At 42.8% G+C, this 20434-nt stretch overlaps 1 protein-coding gene across 1 annotated transcript; it reads right to left on the minus strand.

Moving 5' to 3' along the window:
* Positions 1-1095: 1095 nt before the first annotated feature.
* Positions 1096-18676, minus strand: SERPINB5 (serpin family B member 5). The gene is made up of 6 exons (XM_082852979.1): positions 18506-18676; positions 15593-15730; positions 12733-12850; positions 9695-9837; positions 4802-4969; positions 1096-1504 (listed from the first exon to the last, which is right to left on the minus strand). The coding sequence occupies exons 1-6, from the start codon at positions 18671-18673 to the stop codon at positions 1112-1114; spliced, it is 1128 nt and encodes a 375-aa protein (XP_082709105.1). The 5' UTR covers positions 18674-18676; the 3' UTR covers positions 1096-1111.
* Between the last annotated feature and the right edge of the window lie 1758 nt (positions 18677-20434).

Genomic DNA, 20434 nt, shown 5'->3' on the forward strand with positions numbered 1-20434 from the left:
GAAACCCATAGGCTTTGGAAAAATACAAGTCACAGCAGTGCGAGCATATCAATAGCTTTAGTCACGTTTCCTAGCAGCGTGAAGTTCCTCCCCCTCTCCCACTATCACAGTACACAGAGAGACGAGTCTCTTCAACACTCGTAAAATTCTTTTATTGTCTGCTATGAAAGTCCCTGTGCATTTAAGCCCCGGTGGTCAGACATCCACCAGCCTGTGAGTCAGTTAGAATTCCCTGCCGGTGGTCTCTCACCAACCCAACAACCAGGTAGGGGTTCTAGCAACAGTGAAAGTGAATCCTTAATAAGATCTGAGCTTCCCCTTGAGGTGCTGTCCTTTGGTTACTACAGGTCCAACACTCCAAAATTTCAAAAAGTTCTGAAAAGAAAGTTTTTTCATAAGTAGGTGGCACACTGATTTGGCAGCAAAACCTGATACTTATGGGCTACCTGGAGTCTTTATTTTGTGCAGAGAGTCTACATTTTGTGGCAGAAATATTAAGGTGTTGATTTATAGGGTTCTGCTCCAGCCTCTATCAATGGAGATCCGTAACATACAGTATGTGCAATATATTATCTTTCTAAAATCTCCAAAAATCAGAATTTGAAGGAAATATTTGTCCCACAGGGTTTAATGTAAGGCGCTGTGGACATACAGTAGCCTGAACGTATGTCCAAGTTTCATTGGCTCCAGGAAAGTTTTGCAAAGCCCATGTACCAGTTTCTTCAGTCTTTCAGGGAAAAGCAAATGTCTAGAACATTCTGTATCCCAGTGATGGAAGGCTAAGCTTTGGTAATAAAATCCTCTCCAGATCCTCCTTATAGGAATTTTCTTTGTGAAAGACTGTATTCCTGCCAAAAACCCTAGATAGTTTGACAAATGATGAATACATATTTTTTCTCTAAGGTGATTCCTTTTCATTAAACGTATTGTCTTTTAACGGGGTGGGAGGGAAAGAACAACAACAACAAAAAAATTGGAAGAAAGGCCTATTAGTGTGAATATGAGCAGCTTCCTGATCCAGCAATATTAACAATTTATTGTATTTAGAAAATGATTCTCGGTTGCAGAGTTTACAGAGAAGTCGGGTGGGACTTAACCTGGGCTCTGCCACTTAAGGAGAACAGAACTTGCCAAAGAAAATGATGTTTCGAGTTTTGTTGTGCCTGATGATGTAAATAAAGGGGTGGTCGGCATTGAATTCATCCTTGTGTTGCAGGATTCGTGATCCTGGCACCTCTATGGAATCCCCGCCTTCTTCAGTTATTTCTAAGCACACTCTGTGAATGACATTTGAGAGGGCCACTCCCTTGGTCTCTGACATTCCAGAGAAATCAGATGCATTCTCATTAAAGATGTTTTTCAGCCCTAGGTTTTCCAGACTAGCCTTGGGATCAATCATCTTTTCCATCTTAAATTTTGGAATGGAGACTTTGACTTTAGCATTGGCCATGGCACTGGGATTGGTCCACTGCAATAGCGTCTCTGAGTTGAGTTGTTTTTCAACCTGAAGGACAAAAAGGAGAGGAAATTGTTTTTCTTTATTTCCAATTGTAAAAGATCCTCCTTGGTTAAAAACATAAAATGTCATGGTGAGCCCTATTTGGAAGCAGTACAGATGGTTCATCAAAGATGGAATCAGCCCTGCAGTTTTGGTGTGTGACTAGGTTCTCTTAAAAATGGTCCACCCACACAGAGCTACCATATGACCCAACAATCCCACTCCTAGGCATATATCCAGAGAAAACCATAATTCAAAAAAGATACATGCACCCCAATGTTCATAGCAGCACTATTTACAATAGCCAGGACATGGAAGCAACCTTAATGTCCATGAGTAGAAGAATGGATAAAGAAGATGTGGCACATATATACAACAGAATATTACTCAGCCATAAAAAAGAATGAAATAATGCCACTTGCAGCAACATGGATGGACGTGGAGATTGACATACTGAGTAAAGTAAGTCAGACAGAGAAAGATAAATATCATATGGTATCACTTATATGTGGCATCTAAAAAAAATGGTACAAATGAACTTATTTACAAAACAGAAATAGAGTCACAGATGTAGAAAACAAACTTACGGTTGCCAAGGGGGAAAGCAGGGAATCAGGGAGAGGGATAAATTGGGAGATTGGGATTGACATATACACACTACTATATATATAATAGATAACTAATAAGAACCTACTGTATAGCACAGGGAACTCTACTCAATACTTTGTAAGACCTATATGGGAAAAGAATCTAAAAAAGAGTGGGTATATCTATATGTATAACTGATTCACTTTGTTGTACAGCAGAAGTGAACAAAACATTGTAAATCAACTATACTCCAATAAAAATTAATTAAAAATAAAAATGGTCTACCCAGCTACCTAGCATTGTTCTCCTCCACTCACTCCATGACAATGGTCCCTTTGTTCTGAAATTTATGAGGGCATTTCTTTTAACTATAGAGTAGCTCTATAGAAATGAATGCATGGATTATGATGTTGCATGGATAATAGTAAATAAATGTAAAACTAGAAAAGTTTTTATGCATAATATTTATTGAATGCTTATCTTGATTTCTCTACTAGGAAATCTAGAATATTCGTGCCCTAGACATGGTATCAAATTTCATAACTCAAATTAAAGCTAAAGTTACTCTTTTTAAAATGAGAATTTGAACTGTCTAGGATCATCCTTTAAGATCATAGGTGAAGAATGCATCTATTTCAGTTGGCTATTTTTAAAATGAGAGATATGCAATGACACATAAAATGATTTAGACATAAAATTCTTCACTGAGCAAATCTTAAATTGCTCCTTGCCCTTCCAGCCTCCCCACTGGCTAGAGGAGAAATACATGTGCAACAGAGAATGATGCTACCTTGACTATTACTACATGGGGCAATTCTGCACTGAAGTTATTCGTGTGAAACCTATAAAAATCAGGGATATGACAAGGTCACAAGCTGGTCACGAGTTTTTTTAATGGCAGAGGGAACCATTGGATTCTCTTGCTAAGTTCTGATAAGTATTTTTTCATGGACCCTGTTTTATTTAAGACAAATTATTAAGACCAAAAGATTGTCATAGGTAACTAGAATTTTTGAGCCAAAAAGTATAGTCTCTTGGCCATTTACTACCTGAGAGTGAGAAGACAGGAGAAAATTCATCCATAAATCAAAAGTCATTAAGAAGAAAAAATAACCTTTTTCCTCCATTGTATGGGTCAAATTGTGTCCGCCCCACTCCCCGCCAAAATTCATGTATTGAAGTCCTAACCCATAGTGCCTTGGAATATGACTTCATTTGGAAATAGCGTCCTTGTAGGTGTAATTAATTAAGGTGAGATCATTAGGCCCTAACCCAATATGACTGGTGTCCTTTTAATAAGAAAGGAAATTCCAGACACAGATACAGACACACTCACACAGGGAGATGCCTGGGAAGATGAAGGTAGAGACTGAAGTGATGTGTCTACAACCAAGGAAAGCCAAAGATTGCCAGCAGATCTCCAGAAGCGAGGATGGACAGATTCTCCCTCACAGCCCTCTGAAGAAACCAACCTGCAGATACCTTGATCTTGGACTTTTAGCTTCCAAAACTGTGAGACATTAAATTTCTGTTGTTTAAACCACCCACTTTGTGATACTTTGTTATGGCAGCCCTAGCAAACTGAGACGACCTGTATCCTTGAATATACCTTCTGAGACTCAAAAGATCATCTTCTTTCGTTCTGTACTTTAACAACAACAGCAACAAAAAATGGTGTGAGGGTATTTTAAGGAAGTAAAGTGTGAGACAGCTGAATAATGGCTGCAAGAAAAAAATGAAACTAAGGCGTGAAGTGCAGTAAAAAAGAGAGAGAGGAGTGAACAGAAGAATGAAGATGGGAATTATGATTCAGTTAATAAAGTGATGGATAAAACATAGAATCAAAGTAGCAGGTAGGATGGGGACCAAGTTAGACTGTCCCCTGGAAAGTCAGGGAGTAACTGAGGTGTGACCGGAAATAAAGCAGGTGAATCCCGGGCTGGTCAAAGAACCCCTCCTTCTTCCTGGTGGAGGGTGGAGGCCCAGGTGGAGGGGAGCCAGGAAGCCCGGAGGGCAGGGCTGAGGGAGAACAACGGGTCTCGGGGCTGCAGGGGGCTGACAGAGCAGAGGGGAAGCTAGAAAGTCATTCCCAGGCAGGTGAAACCTCCACTGTCAGTTAAACCTTGTGTCTCTACCTGGATAAAAGCATAATAAAACCTTGTATACGTGTGTGCATTAAAAGAATTTTTCAAAAACCCATAGAACATGCAACACAAAGCGCAAGCCCCAAAGTCCACTGTGGACTTGAGTGAATGTGTCAATTGTGACACACGCACCACACTCACGCAAGATGCTACCAGGGGCTCTACGCTGGAGTTAAGAACACAGATTCCAACTTCCTGGGCTCACCTTCCGATTCTACATACCACCCACGAGTTCGTGACCCTAAGCCAGTTACCCACCCTCTGTGCCTCCGGCCCCTCGGTGGTAAACGTGAGTAGGGTAATATTATAGTTTCTCACTCCTGGGACTGCGGTGAGAATTAGATGAGCCAGTGCGCATGGGCAACTTACAGCTCCTGGCACGTTATAAGTCCCAAATAAATATTAACTGTTCTAACATTGAGGAGAAAGGCCCCCAAAGAACCGTGAAACCCTTAGAGACCATTGAGCAAGTGAATCGTTAAGGCAAGGCTGCCGCAGCCCCACAAGCACCGCCCAAGCATCTCCTTGGCTCCGCTGCGCCTGCGGGCTGGACGCCCGCCTCCCTCCTCACCTGTTCCAGGCCCGTGGACCCGTGCTCCATATCCTTGGGGAGTAGGACGAGCATGCTGAGGTGCTTGTTTTGAAAGGGAAGCTCTATGAGCTTACAGTTGATACTGTCGACGTGGCCCATACAGAACGTGGCCTCCACGTTCATCATTTGCACTGGTTTGGTGTCCGTCTAAAAAAGGAGAAGAAATTTGCTCTGCTTGTTCTTCTCACACACGCCCACACACCCCTCTATACACACACAGCTATACACACACGTACTCATAAATTCGTTCCTGATATAGTTTCACATCATTATGGCTTAAAGAGGCAGGCAGGTAATCTACACCATCAGAGACTGTCCCGTCAAGAGTTTACAACTTCCTTTGAAAAGTTATCCGTGTGCTTTGTAATTACAGGATCTATCCATAATATAATACTGTATTTGCATATATAAAACATTAAAAATAAGACAGGATGACTGGAAATACAGGCAAACTTTAACTTAGCCTTTATAGATGCCTGTAATTACAAGATCTTTAAACCATTCCTGGTAGAGCTCACTTGAAAGTAAATTCCAGTGCAAACCCACATGTCCATTTATGTAGCTTTTCCTTATGCAATGCCTAATATGGAAAAGTTAACGTATAGCAGAACAAAACCATGCTTGTTTTGTTCTCCGTCTGCCTTCGGTTTTAGTCACCCCGCCCTCGGTCCCCTCTTCCTGCTCTGATCTGATTAGAGAGGAGAACCTTGGTTTTAGTCTCAAATGTGACATAAACATACGCTGTGACCTTCAGCAAGTCACTTAACCTCTCTGGGCCTCAGTTTCCTTGTCAGTGGAATGAAGGAATTGGAAATTTCAGAATGATGGTTCCCTCTGGAGAGGAAGCAGGGAGATGGAGGGGTGGTGGGGCTACACAGGACAGTGCAATTCTTGCTATATTTTTTCTTTAAAATATCTGAAATAAGGTAAAATATAAAGATTTTACAAAGGTGGTTGCTGGTACATTGGTGTTTGTTATACTATTCTCTATAATTTTCTGTATGCTTGCAATATTTCATGATTTTAAAAATTAAGAATGATAACAAACAAAAGTATCTCGAAGTCTCTTCCAGCTCCTATCACTCAGGCCTTTCTCTCCAGGCAGCATCCCAGGACTTTTCTTCTCCTCTGTGTCCCCATTAATATCTGACCTTGTATCTCTGCTACAGAGGTGACTCATTTTCTGAAGAAAAATTAATTCATACTAAGGAGTAAAAGACTGATAGTAATTTAGTGCAATTTATTGTCTTGGTTTATACCTCCCAAGGGATATTTGCCTGTTAACCGAACCTCTTTGGAGGGAAATTTCAAACATCGTATCAGGTCTGCAGGAATAATATTACAGTAAAGCTTTTATGTGGGATCTTCGAATGGTAATAGTGTTACCCAACACTATTTTCAAGTAAAGCTAGACTTATTTTATTTTTTGTACATACCTCTATTTTAACACTTGTCACAATGTTAGAAAATGTATGTATGTGACACCCCCACCCCAACTAGACTACAGTCAAAGCAGAAACCATGTCTTATTATCTTGGTATGTCCCAGCACATAGTAATTGCTCACTAAATATTTGGTTGATAGATAATTGAAGACTTTGACTCTATGTATAACCAGAAACAAAATTATGATTTTAAAATAAACATACTACTTTTGAAATTAACTGGTAATTCTTCCACGTATTTCCCTCAAAGAAGTATAGATTTGTCTAAAAATCTCCATCAGGTTAGAGTACTAATAGTTTCTGAATTCACAGAAGCTGTGACCACCAAAAACGGTCATCTATTTCATTTATCAGCACTGACTATGGATACAATAATCCCATTTTCTAAAACATAAATTAAGATGTATATTCTGAAAATAGGACTAAGTAACGACCATCCCAGAAAATATCCAATACAGTGTGTGTGTGTGTTTGTGGGTGTGTGTGTGGGTGTGTGTGCACGCACGTGAGTGTGTGTGTCCACCTTTGTCAGGATAGGTACTGTACTAAACTTTTTTTTTTTAATTTATTTTATTTTTGGCCACGTTGGGTCTTTGTTGCTGTGAGCGGGCTTTCTCTAGTTGCGGCGAGCGGGGTCTACTCCTCATTGCGGTGTGTGGGCTTCTCACTGCGGTGGCTTCTCTTGTTGCAGAGCACGGGCTCTAGGCACACGGGCTTCAGTAGTTGTGGCTCGCACGCTCTAGAGCGCAGGCTCAGTAGTTGTGGAGCACAGGCTTAGTTGCTCCGCGGCATGTGGGATCTTCCCGGACCAGGGTTTGAACCCGTGTCCCCTGCATTGGCAGGTGGATTCGTAACCACTGCGCCACCAGGGAAGCCCTGTACTAAACTTTTAATAATATAACTTCATCAATTTAGTCTAACCCTTAAAAGAGACACCAAAGGACATGAGAAAAGATTTAGTAACATCACCCCAAAAGTTCAGGAGCTGACAAAAGCAATTCAAAGGAAACAAAGGAAAAGTAATAGCGCCTGCATTCAAAAGCAGGATATATCCCCACGCAGCCTTGAATAGTGTTTTATTTTTTTGTTTGGTGAACCGCTGAGAGATCAATGGCATTTAAAATCCTTATTAATTCTCTTCCTAGAGTCTGAGTCTCCAGGACGTGATATGACCTAGCTTTATGATTTAACAACAAGAATAAAGGAATTGCACACATTCTTCCTCCCTTTATAAAAGACATCCATTAACATTTTCTTAAATGTAAAAGCCACAAATCTGAGGGTGGTCGGCACAAAAGTCCATGGTGAACTCACTCACTGTTACCTGGTTCTGATGATGTTCTGGGCTGGCCCTGCAGCCGGTATGAGAAGCACCATGTTTCAGGTTTCACTTAAACATTCTCAAGGCCCCTTTGCCAGCCCTTCCCAGGGAGGAGAGCCAACCCTAACCACTCTGGAGGGGACACTCCGTGTGAGGGTCACTGGGGCCAACACTTGGTCCCCGCTCACAGCAGAGGCTAGGTACAGTCAAGTTCAACTTTAGCTCCAAATAAAAGGCAACGCTAAGAAAGTCAAAAAGCCGTGTTTAAAACTCAGGGACCCATATGTGAAAAATACAGAGTCTAAAGAAGTAATTATTTGGTGCCTGGTCAGAGCCCTGTGTGCAGGGTCAGTCTTGGCCCTGGCAGGCAGTAATGAGAAGACCACTGTAATCTGGGAAGCCAAATGGAGGAACAGCACGTAGAGGGGAACTTGGCTCCCTCCCTAGGACCATGGAGGTTTCGAGTAGGTAAGGAGCACACTCAGTGATTATCGTCCTCTCCCAGGGAAAACGGCCCATGCATCTTGCACAGGAACCCATGGCGGTCCCAAAAGCCAAAAAGGTTTTGTTTGCTATTGGCTGTTTAATCAAACTGATCCTTCCAGATCGGTCATTCATTCAACGAACATTTGCTGAGCACCTACTGATGTGTCAGGGACTGGGCCAGGAATTATAGAAACTGAGATGGGCAAAACATTATCCCTGCCCTTAAAAGTCCATGCACTAGTAAGAGATCCAGATAAGTAAATAAATAATTCGATTTCAGTGTGGAAAACACAGCTGGAGCAGGGGATTTGGGAGGGGAGGGTGTGGACTATGACTGCAAATGCTGTGAGTACAAACAAAAAGTCATGGAAACCAGCCCAGTTAATTCAGGTATAGACTGTATCTTGAAGGTCTTTTCTTCTTGGGTTCTAGCACTAAGAAAGTACAATGATAATATTTGGCAAAAACAAAAGTGATTAATGCTAAGTACTCTAGGTGCTGGAAGAGACCTGAAAATTAGAATTGATGCATAAGAGTTACAGGGTAAATAAGCTTCCTTCCGAGATTGTGCTGAGTGATGCACAGTTCTGAGTCTGCATTCTTGACACAAGCCAGATCTCATCAAATGAGACGAAACCACACCATCGTATAGATACCTGGGGTTTCCTAGGTCCTCTAACGAAATGGGTCAGTTTTCCAGTCTCAGTGCTTCGGTTTCATTTATAGAGGAGGCACTTTACCTATTTATATGAATTGTTTTTGGCATGGGATATGGCTTCATTATTCACTCAGTAGTATTCATGAGACTTCCCTGCGATACAGGTTTCTATTGTAATTCTTCCCCATAATGAGTCCCAGCACTGCAGACGAGTAAGCTATGCTTTTTCCTTCACAGCCAATGAGTACCTCAAAGCATCTTTTATTTATTTATTTTGCGGTACGCGGGCCTCTCCCTGTTGTGGCCTCTCCCGTTGCGGAGAACAGGCCCCGGACGCGCAGGCTCAGCGGCCATGGCTCACGGGCCCAGCCGCTCCGCGGCATGTGGGATCTTCCCGGACCGGGGCACGAACCCGTGTCCCCTGCATCGGCAGGCGGACTCTCAACCACTGCGCCACCAGGGAAGCCCTCTCAAAGCATCTTTTAAATTAAAATATCAGAACCATTTACTTCACTATTAATAGGTGAGAAATGAGATCACAGAGGAGCTCATTAACCTGGAACAAGATTCCCAAATGGTCAATGTTTCGTGATGATCCAACGGCCTCTAATGTTGGGATTTGGTTTGTTCCTTTTCTTTTCCTTTCTTATTAATGGTCCCAAACATCTGTAGTTATTTTCCGGTTGGTGACTTAGCTTTACCCACTGTGTTAGAAGCTCTATAAACTCTCACTCAGATCAGACCCTGAGGACATTCTGGAAAAAGGGTGAGCGTCTCTCTCTTATGGTTCTTTTTCTACACTCAAACAGCCCCTGCCCCTCCCTGCTGTTGTCTAAGGAAAAGCCCACTGCCTCCTGTGCCTTAATTTTCCTCATTGGAGTGAATTCCTAGGGTCCCTTGTGTTGCTATAATTTTTCAGATCTATAGTTGGGATCCTTTGACTGCAACACGCAGCCCACATACCTTATTGATTCTGAAAGGACATTCTTTGGTTTCTGATTCAGGAAATTTCTTCATCCACTTCCCAACAAAGTAGGCAGCATTAACCACAAGGATTTGCGTCTGGTCTGTTACACTGTTGTCAGCTAAAATGTTCTCAAAGCGGCCTGCAAACAATGGTAGGAAACCACAAAATTGCACGGGGTTATGCTTGCAAAGCACCCCTGATGTCCCCATGTGAATCCACTGACTGGGCATTTAACCCTGGCTAGAGCCGCGCCACGTACGGCCTGGTAGCCCAGACCATCTCATTTAAGAAGGACCCCTTTTTCTCCTTGCAACTTGCCTCAACCAGACTTTCCAAAGAGACCTGGGGAGGAGAGTGAGGGGGAGAAGGGAGGGGGGAAAAGACGCAAGAGGAGCAAGAAGAAATGCACAAGCTACCACTGTGGAGTGCCCATTCTGTCCGAGGCAATGTGCTAGCCATGCACAGGCACGGCATCGTGCATTGCACAAGCTACCACTGTGGAGTGCCCATTCTGTCCGAGGCAATGTGCTAGCCATGCACAGGCACGGCATCGTGCATTGCACAAGCTACCACTGTGGAGTGCCCATTCTGTCCGAGGCAATGTGCTAGCCATGCACAGGCACGGCATCGTGCATTGCACAAGCTACCACTGTGGAGTGCCCATTCTGTCCGAGGCAATGTGCTAGCCATGCACAGGCACGGCATCGTGCATTGCACAAGCTACCACTGTGGAGTGCCCATTCTGTCCGAGGCAATGTGCTAGCCATGCACAGGCACGGCATCGTGCATTGCACAAGCTACCACTGTGGAGTGCCCATTCTGTCCGAGGCAATGTGCTAGCCATGCACAGGCACGGCATCGTGCATTGCACAAGCTACCACTGTGGAGTGCCCATTCTGTCCGAGGCAATGTGCTAGCCATGCACAGGCACGGCATCGTGCATTGCACAAGCTACCACTGTGGAGTGCCCATTCTGTCCGAGGCAATGTGCTAGCCATGCACAGGCACGGCATCGTGCATTGCACAAGCTACCACTGTGGAGTGCCCATTCTGTCCGAGGCAATGTGCTAGCCATGCACAGGCACGGTATCGTGCATTGCTCCCCACTTTACAGACGAGGAAGCTGAGACTCCATGTTAAGTCCCTCGCCCAAGATGATGCACGAGCAAGGGTGAATTCAGGATTCAAAGCCAGGTCTTTGTGACTCCAGAGCCTGTGCTCGGGAAGGAAAATGCAAGAAAGCTTACTTTCCACCAGGCCCTGTGCTCCGAACGGTCACGTGTCTTATCTCACTTCCCTATGATGATCCTGTAGGGCAAAGGTCATTATCCCCATCTCACAGTTGAGGACACTGAGACTCAGAGAGGCCAAGTGGCTTTCCTGGTTCACTCAGCGGCCAAGCACGTCTGAAGCCAGGTCAGTGCTCCCCGTTTTGCCCCGCAGCTCACCGCCCTCTCCCCAAATCACACTGCTTTGTTTGCATCCTGGTCAGCTGTAATTACCACCATAAGCTCCATAACAATTGTAATGACCATAGTGTCAAATCCCCAACAGCCAAAACAGGTGGTGATAAGCCCTTAATAAAATGAAGTCCTCGCCTTTGAAGAGTGTTGACTTTTTGGCCAAGGATATTTCATTTACCTAATCTCTCAGATCTTCACACCACTGCTCAGGCCCACTTCCTGGGCCTGTGACTAGGTGTGAAGGGCCCTGCACTGTTTCATGCTCTGCTGTCGCCATCTTAAAATTCTTAATGCGGTTTTTAATATAAAGGGCCCTGTGTTTTCATTTTGCACTGGGACCCACAAACGATGTAACCTCTCCTGCCAGTGCTATATGATGGGTCGAATATATAATAGCATCACGGAAGAAGTGGGGAGCTAGTAAGTGCTGGTTAACTTCAACCTCGAGCTTCTGGTTTCAGATTCAGAGAAATCTTTTCACTAAACTACGTTCTCCAGTAAAAAACTCAAATTTATGAAGATTTTTAAACAGAGTCCCTTGGAGAGAAAATGCAATTCGTTAACAATTTTAAAAGCAAAACTGGGGGGCTTCCCCGGCAGTCCAGTGGTTAAGACTCCGAGCTTCCACTGCAGGGGGCACAGGTTCCATCCCTGGCCAGGGAAATAAGATCCCGCATGCCCTGTGGGCGGCCAAAAAATAAATTTAAAAAAAAGCAAAACCGTCACACAGCAATTTAAACGGGAGCTGCCCTTCACATATACATTTTAAAATTGCCTAACCTGGTATTAGTTAGACCAGATTTTTCTTTACGTATGAAGCCAAAGAAAATTCATTTGTCCCAATAGCTACCTCCCTATACAAAAACTGTACAAATATGTCCCCTGGGAAGGAGGATGTGAACACTGATTTGCACCCGAGCTCATCTTAGCTCCAATTCCTTTCTAGCAAGGAGCACTACTCACAGAGAATTTTAATGGAGGGAGGAGTCAGGAAAGGGAGAGGCCTGAGGGAAGCGGGAGCAAGAGGCAGGACCAGGTGGAAGCTGCAGGAGAGACCCCGGGCCCCGGGGCTATCAGAGGGCCAAGGGTAAGGAGGGTTGTGAGACCTGGGACAAGTTTCCACCATGGTTTGTTTTGTTCTGTTTTTTCTACATGTGTATTGATTATCTAAGACCTTTTGTCTTTTTTTCCTTGACAAATTTGTAGAATTTTTGAGCCAAAAGTGGCCTCAGGGATCATCAAGTTATAGTCCAAGCCCTTCACTTCCAGATTGAAAAACCAGCCTTGGAACTGGCCCAGAGCCTTACTTTGTTGGGGGCACGTCCAAGCCTCCAGAAGGGCATGTGGCAGCCCATTTTAGCAGACTAAACCTGAAGTACTCAGAATTTCTGCCAACTGATGATATCCAGAAATCCAAGTGGTTGAAATGGCTCGATGGACAAGAATTTAGCTTGTATACCGAAAACATTCAAGGAATCCTCCAGATGTCCAATCTTATACGTAGCAGATTCGCGAGACGATATGGTCTGTTTACTTCGTGATTTATAGCAGAATAAGTAAAGGATACTTGCCATCTGTGAGTTCCTTAACTGAGTTGTTGATCTGACCTTTTGTTTCTTCCAATTTATCTTTGAAATCAACAGTCTCCATTTCATTTGCATAGGGTCTCTTGGTAGAGCTGATGAACTCCTGAAAAAGATCCAGTTCATAAAATCACGAAGTCCTTAAAGTCTGTAGTTAAACCATTATGTTGGTACACAATTCTAGCACAAGGACTTTTAAATCTCTATTACGATGGATACTCCTTCAAAATCTGTAACACTATATAAATTGAAACCTTATGTAAAAATCAATGAATTTTCTTTGTATTCTTTCATTTGTTCAATTCTAAGACAATATCAATTGTTAAATGCCTCCATCAATCTAGCATCAGTTTGGGGGGAGAAAAGAAACATTATGCTACATGCACACAACAATTATAATATGAATTCCAATTTCAGAAACATTAAAATATACATACAGATAAAATGTAAATTTATATATGTATGTCTTAGAATGGAAGAAATGTACAGAAAAGAGAACTCTATGAGAAGAAAAATCTTAACCACACTGAAATAAATAAATATTCTAAAGATGCTTGCTACTCAAAGTGTGGTCCAAGAACCAAGACCTGCAGCATCACATGGGACCTTGTTAAAATGCAGAATGTCAAGCCCCACCCCAGAATCAGAACCTGAATTTTTAACGAGATTCCCAGGTGATTCATCTGCATGTTAAAGTTTGAAACACAGTGCTGTAAGGAACAGAGCAGTTCTTCTCATTATAATGCTTGTTAAAAATGCAAAACCCGGGACTTCCCTGGTGGCACAGTGGTTAAGAATCTGCCTGCCAATGCAGGGGACACGGGTTCAAGCCCTGGTCCAGGAAGATCACACATGCCTCGGAGCAAATAAGCCTGTGCGCCACAACTACTGAGCTTGTGCTCAAGAGTCCGCGAGCCACAACTACTGAGCCTGCATGCCACAACTGCTGAAGCCCGCATGCCTAGAGCCCGTGTTCCACAACAATAGAAGCCACCACAATGAGAAGCCCACGCACCGCAACAAAGAGTAGCCCCCGCTCGCCGCAACTAGAGAAAGCCCGTGCGCAGCAACGAAGACCCAATGCAACCAAAAGAAATAAATTTAAGAAATAAATTTTAAAAAAAAGAAAAGGCATTAAAAAAAAATGGAAAACCCTAAATCCAGTCCCTGGTGATCTTGATTCTAGTGAACCAAGGCCAGGAATTTACACTTCTAACACCCAGGTAGTTCTGATACAGGTGGCCCTCCTCAGACCACACTTGTTTGTACTGTTACTAGTAAAATTATAGATGATATACAACCAACAGGAACAACGGAATCAGCCTTTTAAAAAATTCCTTGCAACTCTCGGTTTGAAATAATTCAAAATGTTGAGTGGAAGGTCAACCAAACTAAACACAGCTTATTAAATGTCACGTCACTTCACTTCCTAAGCACAGGACTCCTTGGATTTTTTTCAGAACAACTACAGGCTTGCCCAATTTGATTCTGTTCATTGCAACCCAACCTTGGGACTGAGTGTTACCATTTACTGACAGAGCTAAGAACATTCCAGAGACTCAGCAAGATGAAGGGCCTCCACTATCTTCACTGCCAGCAAAAAAATGCATTAAGCATCACTAAGGACCACCTAGGGAGTTTTAAAATTCTTTCCATGCCCAGGCCCCAACCCACATCTCAGTATTTCTTTAATTCCCCAGGTGATTGTTGGAAGAAGAATGGCTGTGTATATGTACCTTTAAGCAGTAAGAATGAACTCACAACAACATCTAATGACCTATGTCCTCAAAAGATCCCCACCAGGAAAACAAATACCTATTGCAGAAAGTAGTAAAACTATGGCAAAATATTTAACTGGTAGTCTACCTTTTAGATTTGGAAAGCTTGAAATTCTGACCATCCAAACACAAACTGAATCAAGTTGATGTTACTACAGTAGAGAATGATCACTATGCAGCCGAGGATGTTGGCTATGTGTTTCAAATACATATTTTTTAAAGTATTATGATATACTCTGGATCAAATTTAAGAATATATCTGTGTTCTTTATATGCTTCCTTCAAGAAATAGCTGAACTTACCACCTCTACCTTGTATAGATACCCACCTGAACAGCCTCATAAAACAAACAAAACCAGTTTATGACCGATGAAAACTTTTTTTTTTTTTTGCGGTACATGGGCCTCTCACTGCTGTGGCCTCTCCCGTTGCGGAGCACAGGCTCCAGATGCGGAGGCTCAGCGGCCATGGCTCACGGGCCCAGCCGCTCCGCGGCACGTGGGATCTTCCCGGACCGGGGCACGAACCCGCGTCCCCTGCAGCGGCAGGCGGACTCCCAACCACTGCGCCACCAGGGAAGCCCGATGAAAACTTTTAATTCATACCGTTACGATTTTTCTCACTGATTTTGAGAAACATCAGGAGAACATCGTGTGCATGAAAAAATAAGGTAAAGAACTTAAAATGTTGTCCCAGGCTCTATGCCCTGCTGTTTAAGAACAAAGATGTTTAAATCACGAGCTGTCTTGCATCTATAGAGACACATTTATTAGAGAGTAATAATCCCATCCTCCATTTCTCTCAGTGGGGAAGCTAAGAGGAAGGGTGGGATCTGTGGGTGTTTTAGAGGGAAAAGGAAACTCACAGCTTCTTTATATTTTAAGTTAGAATATGTGACTGCAGTGATTCCCTCTAGATTCAACCTCTCCATTAGGACTAATTTATTTTAAATAAATCGTAAATGAGCGTCCTAGGAATGATTTTCACGGACAAAAAGTTGTTGGTCTAACCGTGAGAACGCGCCACCCTGATAAACAGCTGAATCTTGCTAATTGCTCTGAACCGCTTACCGTGGAAAGATCCAGAGATTTGTCTACGTAGAGCCGTTTGATTAGTTTCAGGGAATAAAAGGAGCTAAGTTTGTTGACATCCGATGTTACTGTTTGAAATCCAAAGTGCACGTCTTTGACATTTGCAAAATGAAGGACCTGTGAAGAGAAAAAAATCTATTATCTGTGAAGCACTGCCTCTTCCCACTGCGGTGGACACATGGTCATGGTCAACCTCCTCGGGTTGGTCCTGAGTATCTCCTGGCTCTGTTGTTCCCAGAAGCAAGGCTTCTCAACCTTAGCACTGTTGACAGTTCAGACTGGATAATTCTATGTTCTGGGACCGGCGGGGGAGGGCGCTGTCCTGGGCATCACTGACCTACTAGGTGTCAGTAGCACTCCTTCTTCCATTTGTGACAACAAAAATGTATCCAGACATTGTCCAATGTCCGGGAGAGGGGTGAGGGAGGGGAGGGGCAAATTGTCCCCAGTTGAGAAACATTGCTATAAAGATACACTTCTCTTGATTTAACTATAAGGAAATTTCGCCCTTTCTTCAAAGTGATGCCTCCATGCTCTTTTCCAAACTTGGAAAAGAAGGAAGCTGGGTTATAATCTCTATCCAATTTTGAGATAAGAAGAGCGAAATTAATACCGAGAGACAACCATTAGGCAGGTATCAGATTCCAGGATAGAGGTGTCCTTAGCCAGAGCCCATCCAGTCCTTTTAGTTGCTCTAACAAGCGCCAAACGGGCTGATATGTCATTTATGGTAGGCAGCTACCATGCCATCGATGGGCTACAGTTAGGTAGCCTTTGAATCCCACCCTGTACCTACTAGAAATGTCATCTTGCCCAACTCTTCAGAACTGTACTTTCCCCTCTGTAAAATGAACTGAGAACACCTACTCTTCTGACGTGCTATGAGGATTACAGATATTATATGTTAAGACACCTAAAATATCGTATGGATTCAAAATGTTAATAAGTATTCTTATAGTAATATTCTAAGCCACTTAAAACTAGGATGCTATCTTCCATAAGACCTAAATCCCTTTATTTTTTTCCTAACTTTTCTTTTGTTTCAACCAATAGCTCAGCATCTCCTCTGCTCCATGGTGCCCAAAACATGATGTCAGGATAAGGTGATTTTCTCCTAACTCATAAGAACCATGCCCTGATGCCACACCTCAGGTGATCACTAAATGGGCACATTGCACCAACGAGTCACACAGCCTCCATATTGCAGGGTCAAACTGGCTGGTCCGAGGCTGTACGTAACCCTCATGCCTAATGACAGGCAAAAAGACCAGAAAATTAAAGAACCCAAGTAACCACTGTGGGGAAACAATTGCATGTACTGAAAAGACCTTTATTACTATTACTGAGGAACAGACCCACTACGAGGAAGTCCTCTTTTCTATTTCTTCTCTAATGGGAGATGAGAAATGAGGAATGAGCGATGGGGTAGGGATTGTGGGGTGGAGTTGAAAGAGGAGGACAGACGAAAAGGTAAAGCTCCTCTTCCCACAAAGGAAGTTTCCTTTTCAAGTTCCACTCAGTTTCAAGCGTAAATTTGCCATCCTGACACAAATAACATTTTGTGGGTCATATTTTCTGGGGATTTATAGATAAAAGATGTTCCCTTTTTAAATGCTTATGAGCTCATGAAAAGAGAGATTCTTTTGAACTAGAATGATCAATGGAAGAATAATAACGGAATGGAATTAGAAGGGTTTTCACTTATTATCTAAAGGTAAATGGCAAGGATTGGGGGGTAGGGGGTAAGAGGCTGAGCTGCTCGAAATGCGAAGGAGGTCAAAAGGTACAAAGTTCCAGTTATAAAATAAGTCTTGGGGATATAATGTACAGCATAGTGACTATAATTAATAATCCTGTATATCTGAAAGTTGCTAAGAGAGTAGATCTTAAAAGTTCTCATCATTAAAAAAAATGTTTTTTGTAACTGTGTATGGTGACAGACATTAAGTAGACTTACTGTGGTGATCATTTTGCAAAATATACAAATATTGATCATTATACTGTACACCTGAAACTAATATAATGTTACATGTCAATTATACCTCAATTTTTTTAAATAATAAAAGTAAATAAGGACTTAAAATGTAACAGTATAGAAAATCATCTCATTTGAAGATCTAAGAACTTTACAGAGATACTCAGCTATAACCAAAAGGAAATTCTTAAAGTATTTTATTTATATGTGTACACATATATATATGCATACTCCTATATATGTGTGCATGCGTGTGTGTGTGTGCGTGTGTAAAACATCACCTTAGTCCATTCTTCTCAAATGGGATATTCAAATCCCAGGGAGTATTCTAAAACATAGGTAAGCACAACCCATCTTCTTATTTATCCACGTTACTTAAAGGTAGATAATTTCAAACATTATTTCTGTATTGAAATAAACACGGATATATTCTATCTATCCAATAGGTTGGAATATATTATAGAGTAGAATATAGTTCAGGCTGCATTTTAATATAAAGAATGATGCTGTAAATAAATTTCATGCAGAAGACAGGAGGGTGTAGATTTACACTCTTTCTGGTCAGGATATCTGCAGTGGAACATTTAACAAACATCATCCTGACTGATGCTTACAATATAACGGGTAGAAAGACGTCAGGTGACTTGCCAAAGGCCACTTGTTAGCGGAAAACTTGTGATTGCCTAGCAGATCCCCGCGTTCTCCACAACAACATAGTGCCTGTTCTAAACATGGGTTGCAGGACACATACATGAGCTTTCACATTTAAAAACAGATTAAGAGAGTGCTGGAAATGTCAAAACTCTCGTTCCTGAGCAATTCTGACCACAGAGCCTCATTCCTTTCTCCCCAGGCACCACCTGTGTGTTCTTATAACTCTGCTTCCACTCAAAGGAGAAACAAGGCGTGGGGCTTACCCGTCCAATTTCGTTTGCTGTGTCACCTCTGGCACCCACTTGAGCAAGTGACAGAGAGGTGGAGAGACAGATTGGAGAGAAGAGGACATTGCCCGCTGGCTCCTTTTCACACAGTTGTTTGAACAGGTCAACGGCAAAAGCCGAATTTGCCAGTCTCAGGGCATCCATTGTGGGCCTAGAACAAAGAGCAAGAGTGAGGTTATTTCTAAATCACCTTTAAAGTGTTCTCAGCTGCATTTCGCCAACGCAATAAGAATTCTACTCAGACAAAGTCGTGGTCTCGGGTAGAAGAGAGGAAGGAAGGAACTTTCAGTAAATGCAAATTTAAAAGCCAGTGGTAAAGAAACTCCTGCAAATGTCCTAAGATCTGAACACCCAACATGTGAGGTCCTCTGTGTGTACAGCTCTGCCCGGAATCTCCAAATTCGAGCCCACTTGGCTACGATGGCCTCTGCACATGGTCAGAACAATGGACAGCACTGATCAAAATCAGTTGGTTTTATTTATCCATATTGTTTCCATTAGGATTTAGGTTAAAGCATACAAAATTGGGTTTTTTGTAGATCAAAACTAGTCAAATCACAGCAGTTTTGTGTGATTCAAGTTAATATTTCGTAAGTGTTATGGGCTGCATTGTGCCCCCCTCCCCACCCCGCCCAAAAGGTAGGTTGAAGTCCCACCTCTGGGTAACTGTGAATGTGACCTTCTTTGGAAATAGGATCTTTGCAGATTGAATCAAGTAGAGGTCATCAGGGTGGCCCTAACCCAATAAGACTGGTGTCCGTTTAAGAACAGGGGAAAAGACACAAAGACAGACGTGCAGAGGGAAGATGACGTGAGACACAAGGGAGAACACCCTACGGCGACAGAGGTAGAGATTATTGGAGCAATGCTTCTACAAGCCAAGCACACCGAGGTTCACTGGCAACACCAGAAGCAGGAGAAAGGCACGGAACAGATTCTCCCCTGGGGCTTGCCGAGAGAGCAAGGGCCTGACAGCACCTTAATTCCAGAATTCTGGTCTCCAGAACTGTGGGAGCATAAATGTCCACTGTTTTAAGCCACGCAATCTGTGGTCCTTTGTTGCAGCAGCCCTGCAAGATTAATAAAGTAAGTAATGCCTTAGTAGGGCACGCGGCACAGAGCAATATTTAATAAACAATAGCTATGATTGTTTTTGTTGTTAGTACATTATCTACTATGCGGAAGACACTACGAAAAGTATTATAAGGATCACCTGAGTACCCCCTCCCTTCCTCTGAGTTTTCCATCTCTTGGGGCAGATATGTATAAGCAGAATGCCATGCCATGTGAACAGTGGAACAAGTAACATGGGAGTTAAAGGAAAGAGAGGGCAGCTTCATCTAAAACTACGGAGCCGGGTGAAGTGGAAATGGCAGCAGCGAGCCTCTGGTCTTGACTGAGAACTCTCGCTCTCATTACCCCTAGAAGACATGACACTGAAGGTCGTCAGGCAGGATATGCTCCCCGGTGTCAGACAAAGCATCACCACTCAAGACAGAGGGCTTTCCTCAGTCGGGACTCAAGGATGTGTTAAAGTCAAATGCATGAATAGGATCTCAATTTCGCACCTTATACCTGAACAGAAATTCAAAATGCAAAGACGTGAGAATAAGATCAAGGAATGGGCCCTTGATCTTCAAACAGTTCTTTGGAATTCTCCCTTTTATGGGACATGTGACTTGTGTGTAGGATGGACTCAAAAAGATTATACTATATCTTGGAATCTGTAAAAACAAGCTCATTAGCAAAAAAAAAAAAAAAGTTTTGTTGACCTGTTCGTGGTCACTGGTCATCTCCAGTGACTGCTTCCTCCTTGGTCCAAAAAGTACAGCTAAGTGAACTCAGTGTTCTCATTATGCACCTACAGTAAGGTAACCTGAAGTCAGGGCAGGCATCTTACATTTC

The sequence above is a fragment of the Leucopleurus acutus genome (assembly GCF_964270905.1).
Source record: "Leucopleurus acutus genome assembly, chromosome: 13".
Classification (NCBI taxonomy): domain Eukaryota; kingdom Metazoa; phylum Chordata; class Mammalia; order Artiodactyla; family Delphinidae; genus Leucopleurus; species Leucopleurus acutus.